The following is a 25,540-nucleotide window of genomic DNA, read 5'->3' on the forward strand; positions in this document are numbered from 1 at the left end:
GCATGTCTGGTTTCTTTAGACAATGCGTCCTCCAATTCCAAAAACATATCATCCAATTGCTTACGGTCAATTATATCAACATCATGAACAATGTCTGTCTTCAAACCAGTGATCTCTATAGATGGAGCCATGGTATATTGTTCAATCAACTCATCTCTGGTCAATAGTCGCTTCTTAATGAACTCCATATCGTTCAATGAGTTCCAACCGGTAGAAAATCAAAGCCAGCAGCAGGTTCTTTAAAAAGGTACTCGAGGAATGGAATACCCCCAGGAGTCACTTCTTAATCCACAGTCACGGGTCCTGGCGTAACATATGGTATACACTACAAAGAAAAACAAAAAAGAACACCGCGCGGCACCTTGCGCATTATCCTTGTGATGATTCTCACAAAAAAGTGCATCAATAGTAATCACCTTGATTTGCTGTGATAATGATCACAGCATACAAGCAAATCTTTCAGCAAATCTTTCAGCAAAATGATAGCAAGCAGATCTTATAACCGTGTATCCACGTATAGAACAATGCAATAAAGACCAATCCAAGGGAAAAAACCTTCTATAGAAGTTACCAATGGACAAATAGATCCGCGCTGTTCGCTTGTTAATTTTACTATTGGATGTCTTTATTGTAAAATCTAATGGGGAAATTCGGGTTTGATATGTGGGGTCCCCTTTTTTTTTTTTTTTTTTTTTTTTTTATATATATACAAGTACTAATGCATAGTGTGTTTCATACTATGGTTGTTGGCAATATATGTATTTTTATAATTTTTATAATTTTTATCTTTATATTTCATGTTGTATAGATTAATGAATACAATAGATACATCGATATGTACACGCTTCACTTGGTTTCCGGCATCTGGATAGCATGTGCGCTCCGGTGGTTGTGTCGGTGGAGCGCATATGCGTTCCACTAGGGATACCGGAAGTGAAGCGCTTGTCGCTCTCGGACGGCTCTTTTCTCTTTTGAGCTATGTTGGTGCCCGGTTGTGTGAGTATCCCACTAATACCTGATATATAACTTTTTTATGTGGACCACTAGTATGAATATATATTGTGGCATATATATTAGGTTGGCCGATTAGGACAGTTTGGTACGCATGTGCGTTCCATGATAACCGGAAGTGACCTAATTGGGAACTTCCGTGCGGTCCTTCTCTGAATAGATACACGCCATGCGAGTAACACGCCGAGGGTGCGGTTAAACTTAACAACAGGTCTGTCTATTCTATTACAGTATATATACATTATATTTGCTGTGTTTGTTGCTGTTTATTTTTGCAATATATGCTGTGTTATATGTGTGACACCTACTTATGATGGAAATGGTCATGTGTGGGGGGTGGTTCCCTAAAAGCCCATTTATACTCTGTTTGAGCAGTGTTTGTAACATTGTCCTTTGTTCACCTGAAGAAGAAACTTGTATTGTTTCGAAACGCGTTGTGTGAAAGGCTATTAATAAATGAATATAACAAGAATACAGCTGGTAAGCGCGGATCTATTTGTCCATTGGTAACTTCTATAGAAGGTTTTTTCCCTTGGATTGGTCTTTATTGCATTGTATAGTTGACCGATGCACAGTGACACCATCTGCAGCAAGATGATGCTGCAGCTCTTTGGAGGTGGTCTGTGGATTGTCCTTGACTGTTCTCACCATTCTTCTTCTCTGCCTTTCTGATATTTTTCTTGGCCTGCCACTTCTGGGCTTAACAAGAACTGTCCCTGTGGTCTTCCATTTCCTTACTATGTTCCTCACAGTGGAAACTGACAGGTTAAATCTCTGAGACAACGTTTTGTATCCTTCCCCTGAACAACTATGTTGAACAATCTTTGTTTTCAGATCATTTGAGAGCGGGCTGTCCATGTTCGGCGACCATCAAACTTAACTGAACTTGAATTGTTTTGTAGAAAGAAATGGTCCAAAATACCTTCATCCAGGATCCAGGAACTGATTAAAAGCTACAGGAAGCGACTAGAGGCTGTTATCTTTGCAAAAGGAGGATGTACTAAATATTAATGTCACTTTTCTGTTGAGGTGCCCATATTTTTGCACCGGTCAAATTTTGGTTTAATGCATATTGCGCATTTTCTGTTAGTACAATAAACCTCATTTCAATCCTGAAATATTACTGTCCATCAGTTATTAGATATATCAAACTGAAATGGCTGTTGCAAACACCAAAATATTTAGAACTAAAAATGATTAGGATTAATAGGGGTGCCCAAACTTTTTCATAGGACTGTATATATATATATATATATATATATATATATATATATATATATATATATATATATATATATATATATATATAATGTTATATTGTTGTTATCATTGTATAGAAAGTTTACATGGCATGAAAGGTTACAACCAATCTCTGTGCTGACCAAATGAGCCCTGAAGCTTTCTTAGACATTGTTCCTTTGGGATCCAGCAAGAAAAATCACTTGTCAGTATGAGGCTAATGTCATGAATCTTTATTCCGATCATTTGACGTGAGCGTTAAATTTTAATATCCAGGCGATTATCAGACTACGATTAACTATAAACTCTAATGGTAAATACCAAATGTCTTTCATTTCTAAATCCTACTGTACAGCATAGAGCTGCACTTACAGGACTGAGGTTTTCTTGGATTGCTGTATTTGATAGAATTTCCTTTGTTATCAGAGCCTGAAATGTCTTTTCATGGTAAAGCTCCTTCTGCTTAGCTGGCAGCCTAACTTGCTGAATTTGCTGGGCCAAACACAGTTAATCCACAGGTCATCAGCGGTACAGAAATGAGTGACTAAGCCAGTGTGTTGCTGTAGGAACAAAGCCTCCGGGTATTGTTTAGGTGGCGTATTTTAGAGTTTGATATAGAAGTTAACAACCTTCTGTCTTTCTGTCACATACAAGATTTAAACAATATAGTCTTCAGAATTCCTATATTATCAATGTTGTATATCATGAATCTACTCTTACATAATATTGCCTATAAGACTAAATCTGTCAAATATATTTATGTGCAGGTCCTTCTTTTTGATGGACTTAACGGACCATTGGCCAGTACCCATAGAAAAAAATCAAAAATTGGGCATGGAGATAGAAATTTGCAAACATATAAAGGTATTGCCCATGGTGAACATTCTGTTTAAAGATCTAATTTCAAGACCATGCAATAAATTATTGTAGTGGTCTGTCATCTTTCTACCTAGGATACAAGTGAATATCTCATTTGTCTTTGCCAGGGCAGTATAATGTAACACCAACGTAGTTCATTTTCTCAGTAAAAACAAAAATCTAATGCAGTCAATTTATTATCAATGATTAAACATGAATGGCTCACCACAAAACAATTAAAATGGATGATTGTCACAAAATATATGGTTAATCTCTATTAAGTATTCATACAAGTTCATAAAATCTGTGGATACAATTGATCCGCTTGATGCATGTACGTTTCCGCAATAACCGTTCAGCATTATAGTTTAGAAATATTATCCTTCAAATTAAATTACAGGTAAATTGAGTTTTTCTAATAACTGTAGATTAGAGGAAACAACATAAACTAGAACACAAATTCCCCACAGGCCTGCAATTCTATATAAGTGAAGTAGGCAATCCGCCATCCAATGACTATAAGGTTTGGCGTACTATGGCTTTCATTGAGGGAAACAAGGATCTAGAAGTTTGGCTTTTCCTGGCCTGTACTTCTGTCAACCCCAGAGTTAGGTGACACAGTTACTAGCAGTTACTTATCAAAACCAAGCAGAACCTGAACTGAATATACTTTTTATTAGGGGACATCAGGTTGATTCCTTACTATATGCCTATGACTAAGATTTATTACCCACCTTCAATAGCTGTGGGCTGACTGTTATCCCTCCCCACCTTCTTTGCAAAGGGTATTGACTGCATCCAATTACAGTTGAGAATTTGGAACTCTGTAAAGCAAAAAATGGAGCTCCAGCTCATTTGCATATATTAAAAACCTCCACAATGCATTAAATACAAGAGTGCCAGTATTGCATTATGCTGTTATTATTTGTGAGGACACATCTAGCAATGTTGGGTCATGGGGTACTCTGATGACACTGCTAGTATGATCACATATATATATATATATATATATATATATATATATATACCTTCATGGACAATAGGGATGCTGTTTGTACACTTTATGTACTAAGTAAGTAGTCACATTAAAACTATGACACTGCACAACCAGGCTACAATTAAGAGTGGTATAACACCTATATCCCATGAAGACAAACTATAAAAAATATACATCCTATATTCTGCTACCAATTAAAGGGATTCTATCATTGGCTCTAATGATTTTTATCTAAGCATATAGTTGCATTTTCAGACATACCTTTTGTTTGTTAATCCTCTCAGCCATTTTTGTATTAGCCCGCTTTTATTGATATACTAATTAACCAGCACGTAGCAATGGAAGTTCACTAAGCACTGTGTGTTGTGTGTAGACAGGGGGGAGGTGAGAACAGGGAGCTTGATGAAAATGGTGAGAGGATTAACAAATTAAAGGTATGTTGGGAATAGCCTTTCTAAAGGCTGTGCAAATATGTGCTTAGTTAAAAATGAGTTTTCACAATGATAGAATCCCTTTAGAGTGTTCAAAGAAAAAATAAATATATAATAAATAAACTATATTATATTAATATATACAGACTTCTTTCTGTCTTCATCTTTATTTGATGGTTAGTTGTGTTTTTCTATTTCTATCCAACTCTACAAATATCCACCAGGTCTCATCCATCCAGCCATCCATCCATCCGTCCATCAAGACCCTCCAATCTCTCAGAAAACCTTAGACACACATGGATTAAATAACATCCCTATACATTATAAATAATCCTATACACTGATATGCTAAAGCAGTAATGCCCCACCACCTTAAAGGGGTATTCCCATGAACATAATCATATCTATATTTGTAGATAATTAAAAGTTAAACATTTTTGCAAATATAAGTAGTTAAAAATCCTGCAGAGTTTTAAAGATTTTCTAAAACTATCTTAGTGGTGATGTCTGTTGTCTTGATTGGTTGGATACGGCCAATGGATACGACCACCAATGCAGAAACTTTCTATGGTCTGAGACTTGTCAGGAACCCAGCTATGATTTTCTTATTGCAATAGAGTTATCAGGCAGGGACACTACATGTATCACAAGATATCCCGGCCACAATAAGGAAATCATGGATTATTTTCTGATCTTAGAAAGTTCTTGCATTAATGGTCGTATCTACTGGCAACCGATCAAGACAACTTGTGACCATAAGATATTTGTTGTTGAATGTTTAATTACTTATATTTGCAAAAATGTTTACCTTTTAGTTATCTACACATTTAAAAATGATTATGTACATGGGAATATCCCCTTAAGGATCAAAAGTAGAACCAATATAATACTCTTACAAATATGCAGCAAATCCCAATCCTTCATTTAAGCCTTATGGTGTAATGGTCTTTAAAACAGTAACCCATTTACATTCAGTTTGCACTAACCTTATTTTAATGTCACCACCCCTGGAACCCAAGTGCAATTCTCTCTGTTGTCAAGCAAAAATGGCAAAGTGGACAGCAAGCAATGAAGCGCAATTGTCTGTGGGTAACTGGCAATGCTGCTGAACTCTTTGATATAATGTGAAGTGTTTTGTAGGCCATGCCTTTCTGCACTCTTTATTCACATCACTTGTAATAAGGTGATAAATTCATTTTATCAAAGTTTAATAATTCCTGCAGTCCTCTGTGTCCTACATGTGAAATGGGATATTAACACCTTCAACTTGGATGAATTCCTCTATCAATTTTATGACACTTTATCAGTGAAGATAAAATCCAAGTGCTGCGCTTTATAGCTCTAAATTTCAGACATCATTTTCTCCGATAAAATGCATACACTGTACTGGGTAAGCGGAAAAGTTTACTGAACTCCCCCACTGTCTTAGCTGATAGTGCCGTGCTTGTATTTATTTAACCTCCACAAAGTCTTTCAACAACCTGTTGAATTTATTAATTCAAACCTGTTATTTATTTATTAAATGTCTAGATTTAATCGTCATTAAGTTTTTTGGCTCGAAGGTCCTAAATTCTGCACTTATTAATTTCATATTTTCATGTACATGTATAACCATAGAGTTATATGATAAATTATTCTGTCTGCCGCCTCCACTAAGGGGAGTGTAACAATTCTCTGCATTTACATGTATTATTAAAGGGGAATTCCCATCGCAAGGATCTAAACTGCTAGTTTATGTAAATTCGAGTGTTCCTAAATATAGTGCTGTAAAAATCCTTCTTTGTTGTGGCTTTACACTCTGGATTAGGCCCAAATGAATGGACCTAATCGGGAGGGAGCCTCACACCGCAGATGCCACGGCTGATTCAGCCACGGAATCCACGGCAAGAAGGGTAATCTCGCTTTCAATATTCTCAAACCCAGTCGTGGTTTCCTTGTTGTAGCTGGATTATCTTCTTATGCTTGTCCCTTCCTAATAACCTGTTCACAATAAGGAAATCATAGGTGGGTTTTTGGCAAGCGCCAAAACATAGAAAGTTCCTGCATTCATGGTCGTAACCATTGGTAACCAATCAATAAAAAACCTAACCATGAAGTTGGTTAGAGAAAGTCTTTAAATCTTTGCAAAACTTTTAATAATAATTTATATTTACAAAATTTTTTATTGTCTGTCTGCAAAGTTAAATATTGTTCTACCCCATTAGGAGGGTAGAAAATTAGTATCACCTTATTGTGCTTCACCATACTTCTTTGTATACTGGCCATCCACTAGAACAGTTAGCCAAATGCTTGTTTCTTACAATCAGACACCATACACATCATATGACCAGCCAGTTTGTGGTTTTAGCCAATATTCATCTGATGCGTATGGCCACCATCAGAAGGAATATTGTTTAACCAACAAATGCTTATATAACTAAAAGAGGATTAAGAGAATGCTATCCCTGAATCCAAGATAGAAACAATCCCTTAATATCACTCAAAAATATTAGCATTGTAGCATTATATTGTGGGAAGCACTTTGGAGCATCATACTGTGCGGGGCCATTGTGAAGCATTATACTGTTTGTACAACTGTGAGTATTATGCTATGAGGAGCTCTTGGAAGCATTGTACTGTGTGGGGCCACTGTGGAGCATTACCGTATTTTGCGGACTATAAGGCGCACCGGACTATAAGGCGCATTACCCATGAGCGCCTTATAGTCCTGCCTAGGTCCATATATAAGGCGCACCGGACTACAAGGCGCAGCGCTGTCCGGTGCGCCTTATATGATTGAAAGCGCGGCCGGCAAACTTTGCCGGCGGCCGCTTAACCCCCCGCGTGCCAGCTGCTTCTATTCATTTCAATGGTACGCTTCCATTGAAATGAATGGAAGCGCTCGGCACACGAGGAGTTAAAGAACTTCCTTCTTGATCACGTCGGAATAATCTCCTTACCTTTTTACCATAGCCAGCGCCGCCTTCTTCCGCAGCTCCGTCTCTGTCTTCTTTGGGCCTCATGGATGACGCATGCGCAGTCGGCTCTAACAGGCTCTCGCAGCCAGAGCCGACTGCGCATGCGTCATCCATGAGGCCCAAAGAAGACGACACAGAAGGCGCGAACACAGCTCAGGGAGAAGGCGGCGCTGGCTATGGGAAAGGTAAGAGACGAATAGTCTTTTAAGGCTATTCCGACGTGGTTAGGGGGAAGAGGTTCTTTTAATGGTAGAATCTAGAGTTGAGCGAGTACTGTTCGGATCGGCTGATCCGAACAGTACTCGCTCATCTCTAGTAGAATCTCTTTAAGCAGCGGCCGCCGGCAAAGTCTGCATGCCGCTTCCATACATTACAATGAGAGCGCGCTATTCAAATAGTTAGAGATGAACGAATACTATTTGAATAGCGCGCTCCCATTGCAATGTATGGAAGCGGCATGCAGACTTTGCCGGCGGCCGCCGCTTGACTCCTCGCGTGCCGCCGCTTAACTCCTCGCGTGCCGCCGCTTCAAGCCTTATATAAGGCGCACCGGACTATAAGGCGCACTTTCGATTTCTGAGGAAATCAAAGTATTTTATGTGCGCCTTATAGTCCGGAAAATACGGTATATGGTGTATAGATGCTGTGGAGCACTTTATATAGTGTGGGGAGTACCGGGGAACATTTATATATACTGTAAGGGGGCCACAGGACAGGAAACTGTAAGATACATCAGGAAAGAGGGGGGCCCACAAATTTGCAATTATATTGTGCTCCAAAATTTCTGATGGCAGAATACAATGAAAGGCTGAGCACAGTGCTAAATGGAATGATAAAAAGAATGCAGTGAAATAAGAGGCAGAATACAAGTATGAATATTCATTTTTCAAATGCACCTAAGTACGGTAGAGGGGTCCCTAGCTAAATTGTCCTCCAAAATTAGGTCCCACCTTCAGAAAGTTTTGAAACCACTGGACTAGAGGATCATTTCTGTAGAGAACACTATCCCTGATGTAACATGTGGATTATAAATAGATATACAAGTTAAGTTCTCATCGGCCGTTGATTTTATATAACTTATTCTATTTTTCAAGCTGTATATTTTCCATTTGTGTCGGTGGTACATACTTGTTTAAGGAATATTCTTTCAGTTTATTTTATTATCCCGTTTCACATTATGTATAATAAAACATTTAATATTAATAGGTTTAATCTAATTAATCCATGTGACATAAATATGCCATGCAATATGCCATACTAGTCTAGATAGATTTTTCCGGACATTGTGTGATTGTCATGCTTGATCTAGCTCCGTTCTCTTGGTCATGCAATCTGTCCCAGCAAGTGCCTTCCGAGGCTTTCATGAATACTGCTGAAAGAAAGCAGCATCTTTCACCAAGGTTCATAACTATTTAATTATGTGGCGCTACCCGGAGATGAAAACATATCATTGAGTTATTCAGGCCATTTAGCCATCAGAATGCATATTAGACTGGCTTGCTGAGCAGAGTCTTTACAATATAGTTTATGAGAACATGTAAAAAGTTCATTTTTTTCATTATTACAAATGCTAAGCAATAACTTCCTTTCCCTTCCATGGTCTGCATATTAAAATAACACTTCTTTAGGTTACATTTTACTTTTATAAACTCAATATTCAATGCCAATTAGTTTGAAGTGAATTGAAGGTGGATTAAGTAAGACTAGTATCACATTTGTAGCCGAAGCTCCATTAAAGGGGTTGTCCAGTTTCAACAAGGGTCAGGGGATAATCATACACATTAGGGAGAGTGTGTGCCTACATAGGCGTACGGAGACTTACAAGTCATTTCTGCTCCGCTAGGGATTCTAGGTAAATATGCAAATCTATTCTCCAGGATTTAATTAGGAGAACTGTGCCTCTGTATGCTGCCCTCTAGGGGCTGCCCCCTTAACATCATCCATGACTCAGTTAATAAGCCTATTAACATGATGCGGGGCAATAAACCCCGCATCATGTCAGTAGGCTTCTTAACTGAGTCATGCATGATGTTAAGGGGGCAGCCCCTAGAGGGCAGCATACAGAGGCACAGTTCTCCTAATTAAATCCTGGAGAATAGATTTGCATATTTTTTACCCAGTTTCAACAAGAAATTTTTGTTTATATAAGGAAATGTTTCTACAATTATCCAATTCCTAACAATGTTATAGATCTCTGCCTGCTATCATTTTTAGTTTACCTCCAGTGGATAAATATCCATGGTCCATGGTCGTAAGGTGTCTTATAAGAAATCCCCCATGTTCTTACAGCATCAACAAGTTATTACCTCACAAATAGAGATATAAAGTCGTTTCATAAAATCTATGTATTCAGCAGGGCCAAATGTCCAGGTTTTTTTTTTTTTTTCCATTTGCAGGAGAACCTCTAGACTCATCTGAGAATACCCTTGTAAAGTGTGTTGGGGGCAGTCTAATCTGGTGGTCCCCAAGTGCTCTTATGCTGAGTTCACACAGAATTTTATGGACCGAATTTTGACGTGGAAGCCGCCTCAGAATCCACCTTCAAAAAACACCTCCTGCGGCTAGCTGCGACTGGAGCCAGTGCAGTGCATCGGCATCCAGTTGCAGCATTCCACTCCGGATTAGGCCCAAATGAATGAGCCTAGTCAGGAGGGTGTCTCGCGCTGCGGCAGATTCAGCCGCGGAATCAGTGTCAAGATAGGGCAGTTCGCTTCTTTTTTTCTGCGAGCGGGTAAAAAACGCTAGCAGAAAAAAGAAGTGAACCACTCCGATTGAAATCAATGGGAGGCGGATTCTGAGGTGGATTCCACGTCAAAATCTGGTCCAAATAACTCTGTGTGAACTCAGCATTAGGTTGGGAAGTACCAAGTAATAGTGTGAAATATATCTTTAAAGAGAATGTGGTTTAGGTTAAAAATATTTTTAAATAATTTTTGGTGACGTTTTTAAATCATGTCCATGTTATTATCTATATTAAAAAATAATCCTAAAAATCCTGTAGTTCTGATTTTGTATACTAGGCCATATAATATGCTTGTTTTCTGTGACTAAGGCCTTGGTTTTCCTGTAGCGCTTTTCACCGAAAGTCTGCAGAGTTTTCCTTTGCGGACTTTCTGTTCGCAACATTTTTTTAAATTGCTGAATTTCTGATGCGGATATTTTTCTGCAATGTGTGGATGGAATTAGCCATAATCCCATCAACTTTGCAGGTATGGTAAAATGCTGCAGTTTTGCAACGGTGTTACCACCGCAATTTTTGCAACTTGGGCTCCCTGCTGACCCTCTGATTTCTTTGCCTGCTGACCTCATTTACCAGCATGCTGATGATCACAGCTATCTTATATATGTAGGTAGGTCACAGAATCCACTATTCACAGTAGAAGGTTTCACAACTTATCTACTACCTTTTCTATGACCTCTCTTTAGTCCACAGAGCATGTCTAGAAACCTCCCATAGAAGTCATCACCAGGAATTCTAAAAATAAATAAATATATGTTTAACATAAAAATGTGATTTAAATAAGAGCTAGCTAGATATATAGATAGATATTTGTGGATGCTATTATTACCTATGTTATTTTGGTATTCGAGACCTGTCATCCAAGAAAAGCATGTTTCCATTGCTATATATAACCGTCTTCCTTGCACCTTGGAATCTGCTTGTGTTTGGCAATGTTGTTGCATCTTGAAGAATAAATTGGCTTGATAGTCTGCTGCTTTAATGGTTTAATTACTGAAAATATAGATTAAGGATTTATTGAGAGGTGCGGGGAAGTGCCAGGCATCACAATTATTCCCACTTCCATTAGTGAGATGATAGTGTGTGGGTTGGAGAGAAGTTGTGTGGGGGGTGGGGGGATAGTGGGCGAGCCACACTGATGTAATTGTACCATGGGTTGAGTTTATTTCTCAGCAAGGTTTTGCTGATCTAATAATACATCTAAATTCTGTGAGCTGCCAAGATAAAAACAAGACATATGTTTTCCAACACTCATATGCTGCAGGCCTACTAGGGAGGGGAGATGCTTAAAGACCAAACACCGGATTATCATGCTGCTCAATATGACAGTGTTTTTAATATGGTAACATAGTTATTAAATATGACAGAATGATGAACATTAGCACATAATAAACTGTCCATTTTCATAGCATAACCCTTGATCATATTACTGTTTAGGTGATAATATTGATATGTTGTGTGTTTGAGTGGTCTATGGGCGTCCAAGAACCAAATCATCGAAATGAATTATTGTTATTGGGCTTCTTTTGAATACCCCCTGCTCTACACATTTTCTTCTTTTAATTTAGGTAAACCAGCTCCATTCAGTAGATTACCGAAAGATGCTATGTTCTAGTTATCAATGCAAGCTAAAGTAGAGAACTCTGCTAACACCTGCTCTCCCATTCACTTCCCTTGTAGCAATCGAGATGGCCAAAGTATAGCACTTGGCCACAGTGGCGTAACTAGGAATGGTGGGGCTCCGTGACAAACTTTTGACATGGGGCCTCCTACCCACCCAAGAGGGGTATGTGGGTAATGCAGGCTGTATGTGAACAAGAGGGTGACGTGCAATTCAGGGTGTGTATGAGAGTGGGGGTGCAAGCAAGAGGGAGGAATGGTGGTGCAATCTGTGTGCGAGCAAGAGGGTGGAATGGAGGTGCAGAACATGTGTAAGCAAGGGGGAAATGAGGGTGTAGGCTGTGTGAGAGCAACATGTTGATGTGGAGGGGGAACCCCCCCATTCCACCACACTCTTGCTCACCCACAGCCTGCCCCCCATTACCTCCTCTTGCTCACATAGTCTGCACCTCCATTCCCCCCTCTTTCTCACACACAGCCTGCACACCCATGTACCACTCTTGCTCACATTCTGCACCCCCCATTCCCTCCTCTTGCTTACAGTCTGCACCCCCATTCCCCCTCTTGCTCACAGGCAGCCTGCAAGCCATTTCCCCCTTGTACACAGACCTGTACAATCCGGATAGCTCCACTCACACAAGACTCTGATCATAGGTTAAATGATTTTTCACTTCATGACACTCATCAAAGGTCCTGTAGCCGCTAGGATTAGAGATGAGTGAATACCGTTCGATCGAGTAGGTATTCGATCGATTATCAGGCTATTCGACATATTCGATTTTCGCCCTCCCCTCCCACCTGCCCTGGCACATTTTTTGCACCAATAACTGTGCAGGGGAGGTGGTACAGGAAAGAGGAAAACGTAGCTATTGAAAAAAAAATAAAAAAAAGTTATTGGCTGGCGAAATCAGGTGACCTCGGGTCTATAAGAATAGTGGCAGCCATGTTCGTGTCCTTTGCGGCTTGGATAGATAGGGAGAGACATCGTGCTGCTTGATGAGTCTATAAACACCAACAGCTTATAGGCTCATCCTGCAGACATTTCTCAAAACCACTTTTTAGGGCTGAAATTCCGTACCACTGGTATACAGTATATACCTGGGCTGAAGCAACAGAATGGGCCTGACACTGTTAACGCTGCTGGGGCAAGTCACAATTCAAAGAATTATGATGCCGAGTGTTAAGAGGTTAAATACGCAATTGGGTGAGACTGATAAAAATAATGTCACATTATACATGTTACAATACCCAGGCTAGCTTCTAAAACCTGTCCTAACTTCTAGTGTACATAACAATGCATACAATGAAGAGGCTACAGTTAATGTGCTATAGATGGCCTATCCTAATCTTTGAATACACCTCTAAGCAAAATTATTCAATGAATCATAGTATCCACCACTGTGACAAACAATGTCATATTCCAATATATTATGTTGGGTGTACTCCGATAAATAATGTCTCTTAATGTAGTTTAGTCATCATTCTACAGGTATTTTTCATAGTAGTTAATGAGTCTAGGGGGAGGGTCGCTCATTGAAGAAGTCTTAACCGCTGCTGCTGTGAATGTGAGGGCACATGACAGACCACTTCACTCCTGCCATTAGGAGAAGTTGATACATTTTTTTAATAGGATTTTAGCCACTGATAATCATTAGTAGCCATTTTTATCACAGAACAGATTAACTTCAGGAGGGCAACGTTGCAGTTCATACGAAGAAAACAACTCAATGATCAAGATAAATGTATTGTATAATTAGTACTAGATTTTTGCGAAAAATAGGGAAAAAAATGCTTTGTGTGTGAAAATTTTCTCACTGTTCTGCTAATGTGACGATACTAAAAATACTGAGTCTGAAGATGTTGTTTATTGCATAAATGTTAAAGCATTCTATGTTTCTCCATATAGGTGCAAGTTTTTCAGTCTCACTGAAACTCCAGAAGACTATACTATTATTGTGGATGAAGAAGGTTTTCTAGGTACATTTTTTTTTGTTCTTCTTTGAGTGGTGTTTAGATATAACCTGTATGTTGTACAGCAATTCTCCCCCCCCCCCCTTAAAACAGGTGGTTTCTATTACATCGATGTAAGTTAATGGACAGTTCACATATGGAATGTGAATCATTTGAACATGTAACTTCCAAGAAAATTTAAAATTAAAATCGAAGATATTTCCTTTTCCTTTAAAGAGAGTAACTTGGAGTTCATTTCTTTGATGTTTATTCATCCCTATATTGTCAGGGGACAAGTAACTGTACTTGAAGCTCAAGAATCTGATATAGTAATATATATTATATATACATGCTGCTGTCAGCTATAGTCGTAGCAAATCTCTGGCTCCAGATATACAACAAGTGCAATAACCAAACTGCATTATTGGCGAGCTACGAAGAAAAATTATGTGTAGAAGAACTTGTAACTCTGCCAGTAAATGCATAAATATTATTGAATGTATTGTATTTTCCTGGAATTTTTACATGTTTTCATAGTGTTTTGCTACAGAATACTGATTTTTGTCCTGGAATATTAGGAAAAAATGAATTGTACAGTGACTAGAATCTTTGGTCATCTGCCGCAGTCTATAAAACTCTATGACCTCAGATACCACTTCGGTGTATGTTGTGAATGTATAAAGTTGAAAAAATGTCACAAAACTGAAAAGGGACATGGAGGACCTCAGTTATGAGGAGAAATTATAAGGGTTAAATCTGCTTAGTCTGGAATTGAAGCATTTAAGGGGAGATATGATAAACCTGTATGCATATATAAATGGACCATACAAGCAATATGGGGAAAATCTGTTCTATGCAAAATCCCATCAGAAGACAAGGGGGCAATTGCTCCATGTCGATTAAAAAAAGGTTTAATCTCAAGAGCCGACAAGGACTGTGAAATAGCCTACCCCAGGAGCTGATCAAGGCAGTCACAGCTGACAGTTTCATATATGGATTAGATTTAGATTAAAAACATTGATGCTTATGGAAATGAATAGAATGTCATGAAATTTCCTATCCCCTGGTTGAACTTGAACATGTCTTTTTTTTCAATATATACTATGTAGCATAAAGAAGTGGAAAAAAAACATGAAATCAAAGGCAGTATAATGTTTCTTTGAAAGCATATTTGTTAAAATCTCAGTAAGCTGCAGACCCATATATACCAGAGCATAGCTTGTGGCTTTAAAGAAGTTGTGCAATTGCTTAAATTTACTTTTTATATTAAATACTTAGCACTCTGTACCATACTATTATGTTGTGCTGAGTTTACAGTTAACGCTCAGCAGCATAACAGTATGGCACTTTCATGCTGCAAGCATAGGATCTGGTGGCTATTCATCACAGCCGGCCGGACGCTCATAGCATCAGGAGCGTACCTGCACTAACAGTGTTAGCCCTTTAGCGGACTGACTCCGTTTAGGTCTTTAGTTAAAACTAGCCGCTGAAGAACCGGCAAGACTCGGTGAAACGCGTCAGGCGTAGCTTTAGGCCGTAGACTTGACCTCATAAAACGCTGCTAGTGTGTGTGTGGTTGCTTACCAGTTAATGAACGGCCATGGTAATGCAATAGTGCTGGACTAGGCAGTATTAGGTCCAGCTTTGGGTGGCTCTTTCCTGTGGGTTCCAATGAGAAGTACCCTGTTCTGAATGAGATACCCCTAATAGCTCTTTAGCCCCTGATAGCGAGGCTGTCTAGAAAGATAGTTTCGGGAACAGGAATCTGTTGGGGGTGGGGGCTTGTACTTTTCCAGTTCAGGTCTCAGTCACAGGCTATTGTGTTAATTGAGCCATATACTAGTGTTCACACACAGTCTTACTTAACCCAATCAATCTTTTACCATTTATTATCACTTTTGGTTTATTGTACTTTTAATGAAATAAATAAAAGTTACTTTTTAAATGCACTGTATACAATTCCACTAGTCTAAGATTGGTGCATAAATTTGTTTATTTTTGTAGTACTACTTTGTAAGCATAGGATCTGTACCTGCAGTGCACAGCATTTGGCCAATCAACGCTGGTTCTGCCGGAGGAGGCAGAGCCTAAGATCAGTCCACAGCAGTCTCCATTGTGGTCCGATCTCAGATGTAGCAGAATTGACAGAGCTCTGTACATCTCAGATAAAGCAGTGTTGACCGCACAGCACTGCTACATCTCCGCAATAGCAGAGTTGAGTGGGAGCTGACACTGGAATCGAACATCTTGAACAACCTGATATCCAATCGAACATGTAGTCGGTCAAACGCTGTTCGCTCATCTCTAGTAGTAATTAATAGTGATCACAGGATCTGGGTTATTCGCAGGTTCAAGTCTTCTTCTGGAACAGGGAAAAAAAATGCTTAAAAAAGAAAATTAATTTATCTTATCAATGGCCCCAGACAAATTGTTTTATTTAGTACAGGCAGTAAAACTTAATAAAACAAAAATAAATATGTTATCACCATAATGGTAATGACCTGCAAATGAAGGCAGAAATTGTCCTGCAAAAAATAAGTCCTCACATAGTTATGTTAAAATTATGGAAAATAAAGGCGGGGATAACAAAATATTAATATTAAACATATTTTTAAAAGAATTTTGGTGATTTATTTTTATTTTTCCTGTTATTATCTGTATTTAAAAAAAAATTGTAAAATCATGCTTTTATGACTCAGAGCCTTTTAAAAGACTGGCGATCCATGTGCCTGCTGTACAACATATCTTCAAATCCTGAGATATGATGGGAAGATGGCTACATATATGATCATGTACAGAAAATAGACTAAAAAAATCAACATTCAGTAAATAAGAACAAATTAGACAAAAGCTTATTATTATCTGGTTTTAATTAGTTAAAACTATATTGCGTACATACCCTTTAAGGATCTGAAATCTATTGGGGAAACCACTGTTCAGTGCACTATAATAAACAGACAAGTGTTGGATGTCATGGTTGCAAAGCAGTGAAATATCTCAGGTTTTCTATCCAGCAGAGACCTGGAAAGGGCCCCTGACTGTTCAAAGTAAACAGAACAGTCACAGCTTAAAGGTTGAGGTCAACAATTGTTCTGCAGTCTTTGTCTTTACTCAACTGATATTTTTGTTGAGTTAATATTCCCGTTTTAAAGAAAATGAAATGTCAAGGAAGAGTTTCATCTAATACATATTGTTTGAGTATTTGCCCGTTAATATGTTGAATATAGCAAATCTCCATTAAAAGCTTGCTTTAAAGGAGACCTCTTAAATACTCTTAAGTGCCACCTGATGGACTCCGATGTAAAGGTGTAGAGCAGAGGCCGCCAGCCTTAAGTATCATTTTCATGGTCTAGCTTCCTTCCATGGACCCTTGTGCAGCCTAATCTGCTGCATATGTGATATGTCTGTCCCTGTACACGTGGAACTTCAAATGTGTACTATTTTTGTTTTGGGAGAACTGTAGTTTGTTTAGGGTGGAGTGGCTATTAGAGTGTTATGGCTCTGAAATATTTGAGTGATAGATCTTTTGCTTTTACTCTATACCCATTTAAGGTGAGATCTAGACACAGCACATAGATTTGAAGCTATATTATTAATATTTCTCCAACGTTCCATATGATGTATGCCCACCCTGATGCCATTGTATATATCTACTCTCTGTGACTATTGAACATATACAGACCTGGTTCAGCTTTGATTTTATTGGTAGTAATCTTTATTTTTTTAGATTATTGTGATTCAGGTTAAGTTCTATCCATGCTATTCTAGAGATCTTGTTTATGATTTTAAGGTGGAATCCTTTATATTCACATTACCATATTTTCAATGATAGAAGCTATTATATCTCCTGTATTACCCACTTTTGTTTGACAGACATGTAGGTAGCTAAAGATGCCAATAGAAATCAGTGGAGGGCATCTCACACCCTCCTGCAGCTGGACATATGTCATAAAGGAAAAGAACTTTAAGAAAACATATAATTTAGTTGCACTGTATGGATCCGTGTTCCCTTAGGGGATGTTCACACTTTCGCCCGGTGTCCAGTGTGTGTATTCTGCTGGGTTTATTATTATTATTATTATTATTATTATTATTATTATTATTATTGTTTATTTATATAGCACCATTAATTCCATGGTGCTTTACATTTGGGGGTTACATACAATTCACAAAATATACAGGTACATATCATACTAATAGTGATCGGCTGGCACAGTGGGGTAGAGGGCCCTGCCCACGAGGGCTTACAATCTATGAGGGAAGGGGGTAGAGACAGAATGAGAGGGGGAGACTGTACAGATGGCAGTGCGGTGATAGTGTTATTGGAGGTTGTAGGCCTTCCTGAATAGGTGAGTCTTCAGGGCCTTCTTGAATCCTGTGATTGTGGGGCTCAGTCTTATGTGTTGTGGTAAGGAGTTGCAGAGTATGGGGGATGCACGGGAGAAGTCTTGGAGACGGTTGTGTGAGGAGCGGATGAGGGCAGAGCGGAGTAGGAGGTCGTTGGAGGATCTGAGGTTACGTGTGGGCAGGTAGCGGGAGATGAGGTCAGAGATATATGGAGGGGACAGGTTGTGGATGGCTTTGTATGTTAGCGTTAGTAGCTTGAACTCAATTCGCTGGGCTATGGGTAACCAGTGGAGGGACTGGCAGAGGGGAGCAGCCGATGAAGATCGGGGGGGGTGAGGTGGATTAAGCGAGCAGCACAGTTTAAGGTGGACTGGAGGGGGGCGAGGGTGTTTGCCGGGAGTCCATGCAGAAGGGTGTTGCAGTAGTCTAAGCGGGAGATTATGAGGGCCTGGACGAGCATCTTGGTAGTTTCTGGGGTGAGGAAGGAGCGGATTCGGTGTATGTTCTTGAGCTGGAGGCGACAAGAGGTGTTGAGGGTTTGAATATGTGGTTTGAAGGATAAGTCGGAGTCCAGGGTTACCCCAAGGCATCGGGCCTGTGGGACAGGGGTAAGTGGGGTTCCATTAACTTTGATAGATGGGTCAGGTGGAGGGGCCATACAGGATGGGCTGAAGATGATAAACTCTGTTTTCTCCATGTTGAGTTTGAGAAAGCGGGAGGAGAGGAAGGAGGCTACGGCTGCTAAACAATCTGGAACTCTGGCCAACAGGGAGGTAATGTCTGGTCCAGAGATATATATTTGGGTGTCGTCGGCATAGCAATGGTACTGAAAGCCATGAGATTCTATGAGTTGGCCCAAGCCAAGGGTGTAGATGGAGAACAGGAGGGGTCCTAGGACGGAGCCTTGGGGGACACCAACAGAGAGAGGGCGTGGTGAGGAGGTGGTGTGCGAGTGGGAGACGCTGAATGTGCGGTCAGAGAGGTATGAGGAGATCCAGGAATGGGCCAGGTCTGAGATACCAAGGGATGAGAGAATTTCTAACAGGAGGGAGTGGTCAACTGTGTCAAAGGCAGAGGAGAGGTCGAGGAGGAGGAGGACAGAGTAATGGCGCTTGGCTTTGGCGGTTAGCAGGTCGTTAGTGACTTTTGTTAGGGCAGTTTCAGTGGAGTGCCGGGGTCTGAAGCCTGACTGAAGTCTGTCAAAGAGTAGGTTGGACGAGAGATAGGAGGAGAGTTCTGAGTGGACGTGTTGCTCGAGAAGTTTTGAGGCGTACGGGAGCAGTGAGATGGGACGATAGTTGGCAGGAGAGGACAGCCCTGGCGAAACTGGACAGGGGACGGAAACCCAGTAGTCAGCGTGACCATCGGTGTCTGCCTTCAGACTGTCTGTGGGAAAAAAACGTTTTTATTTTTTTTAGCTAGACACAAAGCCCTGCATGTCCAACTTTGTGTCTGGCTAAAAAAGATAGTTTTCCTTGCAGACAGACCTTTACAAACCCATTCAAGTGCATGGGTTTTAAAGCTGACCACCGGGTTTCCGTCCCCTGTCCACAGGGGTGCAAGTGTGAACAAAGCATAACTAGGGTTCTGTGCAACACTAATGTTCCCTAGAACCTGGTTGTGGGTTCCCCTGAAGATGGCAATAGAGACACTTATACAGGCACAATATCTGTTTTTACCCTAACAGACCTCCTTTAGTGTTATGGAAGTTTTCTAAAGACTGCAAAGCAACTGACTAAAGCTTTAAACAGGATCCAATTGAATAAACCTAATAAATAAGCTTACCTGTGCTTTCAGTAAGTCATTCATCTGCTTCGTGTTTATGGTCTGCATGATATAGAAGTCCCAAGTGTTACTCTTACTTGAAAAGCTTTCATGTTTTCCTGCGTGAAAGGGGCCTTTTTGTTTTTGTTTTTTGTTATTCTGAACAGTTGTGTGGGTGGTTAATGTTATTCCATGCTCAGAGGTCTATGCTGGAGAAAGAGCTATTTATACTTCAAAAACAAAATCCTTCTTAAATGTCATGTCTGCGTGTTTACCACCTTACAGAGTGATAAATCATAATCCTGCAATTGTTTCTTATATACAGTATTGCCCGTAGACTGTCAACTTCGTCGGCCATTTGTACTATGATCATCTTTGGAATTACTTTTTGGCAGAACTTTCAAACTCTTATTTACATTAAATGTACTTTTCTATGTCATTACAGCAATCCATCTCTACATTTCTATGTTCATAACTTTTTTTGTTTTATTTCAGTGTAACTTTACGAAACAATTGTATTTTGTGAGAATCAGAATAGAGCATATAGCTCACAAAAACCCAGGAATGATGCGTTCCTTTTCAACCAAACGACAAGATCGCCTTGGAATAAACAAATCCAGGCTTTATTGAAAAAAGATAACGCATTTCAGGTTATCTATGCGTGCAAACAGAACGCACCCCTTCATCAGATCTATATAAATGACATTAAAATTTAAAAAAAATCATATTTCCATACTGTATATCACCATATAAAAAGTCTGTTCACAAATCAACAAATAAAATAGTTAATGTAATACGGCTATTATCAACAACCATCATATAGTGGCTGTGGTTACAATGCTTTAAATTGAAAGTAGAAACAAGAAGTCAGACTGTGGTAACAAAATATTCATGATAAGAACTGAACAGCGAAAAATAATATGATCTCTATAATTCTAAGTCAATGACACTTGCTGGATGGTGGCTTTATTTATAATATTAAACACATTGAATAGTGTGTTTTGTCAAATATAAGTGTTCCCTGTATTGGGCTGTAGTGGTAAAGGTAGGGAGTGCAAGTTGTGTCTTACCCTGCCGGCCAGGGAGCGAATAGGTATGTGGTTTGACAGAGAGGCGCTGTTTAGTGCGTTCTTTTTATTTGTGCTGCACGTTTTTATAACTCTCATATTAGACATCAAATGAAGCATTAATGGTAAGAACAGCAGCAACCTCTGCATTGTAACGTTCACAACTACCTATTAAATAAATACAGTACTTTGTATAAAGTGACAGTATATGGAATTCTAAAATATTATTAATAGTATTATTACATAGGTGTTTGCATCTTCTGTGTAGTGTGGGTGGTACCAATGGCCCTTCTATAATTATATTATTTCCTCTGTTGAAAAAGAAACACCTCCCCAGAAACCACAGAAGTTCAGCTGAATATCTCAAATATTTGTTGGCATTTCAACAAGAGGCGAATTGTTTTCTCGCACCTACTAAGTGTTCACCAAACACCCTCAGAAAAGCTATACTAGATAATCTGAAGAAGGAAAAGACTCAGCATTTGGGCACTGCACAAGAGCCCGGAGCATTACTCCAACACCAGACAGGGAAACTCTCTTTGTGTAGGGATCAGTTCTCTGTTTTGACTATTTAGAGCTCAGAATACTCTTCTTTTTTGTTGCATGGTTCAGTCATATACAGGAGGCCCCCCTATCAAAAATAATCAACTTGGTGGTCCTCTATATTCCAGTATTACGATTAGACCACACTGTCAATAGCAGTAAACTGTGATACAGTTATCCCGAGGCAACCATTGGATACTGATGCAACCTGTATAATTGTTGTATGTCATTATAAAACTCAACAGTGCAAAATATTTTACAGTTCTTTTCTGTTTTGAATTATTGGCAAGTCCCCGCAAACTTTTTTAAAATAGAAGAATAGAAAATTTGTAACCCTCATTTGCTGTGTTTACACTACCACCACTGTCTGCCCTGAGATTTCCATCCTAAACCCCGGGGAAACTGGATAAGGCACGGCTTGCCAGCAGTCAGCTTTAAAACCCCATTCATTTGAATGAGTTTTTAAAGGTAAACGCCAGTATTCGTGTGTCGCTTTCCACCTGGAAACAGGGTTTTTTTTTTGCACACCAACTATGTGTCCATGAAAAAACAAACAGTTTCCCAGGCAGAGAGGCCGCATACGGATACCGACGGTTACCTTTAAAAACCCATTCAAATGAATGAGTTTTAAAGCTGACCGCTGACAAGCCGTCCCCTGTCCAGTTTCCCCATGAGTTTAGGATAGAAACCACAGGGCGGACAGCAGCGTTAGTGTGAACACTCCCTTAGGACTAGTTCACACGGGGGCAAGGAGGCGGAGTTTGACTTCGGATTTCGTCTCATAATCCGTCTCCATACAATGGTGGTCTATGGAGACCACTAGCGTTTTTTTTTCCGGTAGCGGCATGTTGCTGCTAGTGGAAAAAAGAAGCAAACTGCCATTTCTTCAGGTGGATTCCGTGGCTCGCTGCCTGGCGACAGCAGCCTCCGGAGTCGGCCCATTCATTTGAGCCAACTCCGGTTTGGGAAACCGCGACAGTCGTGGCAGGCCGGTTTTGACCCGAGAGTGACGCGGCTCCCTGCGTCACTCTAGGTGCCAAAATCCCCCCCCCCCCCAACTGTGAACAATCCCTTAGGGGTTTTTATTAATTATTTACATGGATGAATAATGTGTAAGAATACAAAGAAGCCATAATAAAAAATCATAGTGCACTTCTTAGCAGTCTATGCTAAATACTAAATGCAGCAGAGGTACCAGGGACAGTGAAAAAGCAAATACCAATTCCCGGGATTAGTCTACAGTCATATTACAATTATTTCTATGGTTCAGAACAGCAAAAATAGCATAAGTACTGGATCTATTATATGATGATTGTCACTTTTCATCTACCGGTATATATTTTTATTGCTGTTTTCTCAAGGTTTTTTTTTCAGGAGGACATGATGTAGTATTTATGGTACAGCATGACTAAGACGTGTCCATATGCAAGCAAGTTGAATAGCAAGTCTTTTAAAGACATACAGATTTAGCATTCATTACTCTAGTTCAGTTCATGCTGTGTAATTCTCTGAATTCAACGTGATGAAAGACGGGATCTGCTGCCGCATAGTTACTTGTACTAATCTTTCTCTGGTTAGGGATTACATCATTATTAATCATCTTTCAAGAGAAAAGTTTCAGTAAAATCCTTTCAATTGCAGGTAATTGGAATTTGCAGGTTATCACATGCTATTTCTCTCTACATGTGCCAGGGAAATCCAGGGCATTCAGATTCACTCTGGTTAAGATTGTGTGTTCATTTGTTCTTCTAGGTTGTTATACTGATGAAAAATAGAGTGAAAAAGAAGAATCTTGGAATCAGAATTGTAGATTGGGATTCTGAGAACTGTGGATATGCATTTCATTGTCTGGTTTAGAAGAATGGGCATATGCAACACGTCCAATACTATATGGCATTGGCATTAATATGTAGGATAATTTATGAGGAAGCTCTTGGCTCTCTAGTCATAGCCACACCAATACTGCTTGTATATTGACTGTTACCTTAAAGTTGCGTAATATTCATCCAGCAGTATCATCCATAGAAATGTACAACTCGGGTTACTAAATGCAACATTTAATCCGACAATGCATGTCAGTCCCATCCAATACAGTATTCTAGTCTTTGGGATGCTTGGTAAATGTGTTAGAATATGTTCCATCATTGGCTCCTTTCATCTTTATCCTCTGAACCATTTAATGGAGAAATGGTTGGGGCGCAAGAGATGAACAGCAGAAATCGGGGGTAAGTTTCTGAGTAGAGTGGATTTATATATGACAATAACCCTACAACTGTGCCATTTTTTAGGGTGAATCAGGATTCTCTAGGGATTGCTTAGTATTCTTTTTTATGTTTTTTCTAATGTAGATTGTGAGTCCCACATAGAGCTCACAATGTATATGTTTTCCCTATCAGTATGTCTTTGGAATATGGGATGGAAATCTACGCAAACAAGGAGAGAACATACAAACTCCTTGCAGATGTTTTTTTGCCCTTGGCCGGATATGAACACCAGGACTTTAGTGCTGCAAGGCTGCAGTGCTAACCACTGAGCCACCGTGTGGCCCCTGGATTGCTTAGTATTCTGCTTTTACGTTCCCATCTTTTGGATTCTCCTATTTAATCTTACACATATTTTACAAGAAGATCTACTGCAGAAATCTGAAATTGACATTTGCATTTCTGTCACTCATATACTGTGGATCTGCACAAGGATTAGCCCCATGCTTATTCTTCTCACAAATTATTTTTCTCTTTGGTGAGAACAAAAATCTTCACAGATTTTTTTTTTTTTTCTAGAGCATGTGAAAGGAATACAAAATACCACATTTACTTGCAACAGATCCTAAATGTTAGCAGATTTAATGAAGATTTAGTCATGGAGTCAGTATCTATATCATCAAATCCTTACATATGGCCAAGCCCTTAATGCCGAAGGGATTTTATGTCTTGATTATGTTACAGTTGTGAGAAAAACAAAGTTACAGCCTCTTGCATACTATGGTATTATGTAGCATGACACAATAGAAAACAAATCTGATCCTTAAAAAGTCTTAGAATTAGGTAAATGTAACTACAGATGGACTACACATGACATGGCACATTACACTTATTCATTTTACAAAAACTAGGCCATAATAGGAAGGACGTACAAACAAAATTGAGTACACCCAATGAATCATTTATAGTCACCATTGTTTCCTATATGACTTTATCAGTCTCCCATCATTCCTGAGAAATGGTAGGTCACTCTTTTTTTTTTTTTTTTCTTACAGCATTTCTTCTGTTCAAAGTGGGCAATCATTTATGAAGGGCCCTCTTTAGATTCCACCACAGTGTTTGAATTGGGTTGTGGTCTAGATTTTGACCGGACCATTACAGCAACTTGATTTTTTTGCTGGTGTGCTTGGAATCATTGTCCTGTTGCATGACCCAGTTCCAGCCAAACTATAGTTATTGAATAGATGACCTCATAGTTGACTCTAAAAAAAAAATAATTCGATTTATAGAAAAGCTCATGGTTACCGTAATGACTTCTAGGTACCAAGGCCCCGTGACTCCAAAACTAGCTTGAATCATCACTCCTCATCACTGTGCTTGGCCGTTTAATATGAGATACTTTTGCTAATATATTGTGTTTAGTTTTTTGCCAAATGTGGAATGTGGCTGGAATGGCCAGACATCTCCACTTTGGTCTGGTCTGTCTGAGTACGCAGCCGCCTCTGTCATCAGCGGCATCCAAATCCCACACATGCACTGTAAACTTGCCCAACCTCATTATATTCCTACATGAGTGAACAGCACATGCATGGGATTTGGATCCCGTTGAAGACAAAGGTGGTTGTGTACGCAGTGAAGAAGATGATGAGAAGAGCTAATCTGCATGAAGGGGGTGCGGACGAACAGCCCAGGAGGCAGCATTAATGATATAACGATGCTGTGCTTCCTGACCTTCATTTACATATATGCAGAAAACGGCATATTTCAAAAACAGCTGTAAGCAGGACAGAAAGAGAGGTAGGACTAGAGTAGTAT

General features: G+C 39.5%; 1 protein-coding gene across 1 annotated transcript in view; it reads left to right on the forward strand.

Moving 5' to 3' along the window:
• The window catches only part of CASTOR2 (cytosolic arginine sensor for mTORC1 subunit 2), a 144,856-nt gene that overhangs the window by 72,581 nt on the left and 46,735 nt on the right, over positions 1 to 25,540 (forward strand). The window contains exon 2 of the mRNA XM_075264925.1: positions 13,760 to 13,830. Within this exon, the coding sequence (XP_075121026.1) occupies positions 13,760 to 13,830 (71 nt within the window). The remainder of the gene's footprint in view (positions 1 to 13,759; positions 13,831 to 25,540) is intronic.

This window comes from Leptodactylus fuscus, chromosome 2 (genome assembly GCF_031893055.1).
Source record: "Leptodactylus fuscus isolate aLepFus1 chromosome 2, aLepFus1.hap2, whole genome shotgun sequence".
In the NCBI taxonomy this organism is placed as follows: domain Eukaryota; kingdom Metazoa; phylum Chordata; class Amphibia; order Anura; family Leptodactylidae; genus Leptodactylus; species Leptodactylus fuscus.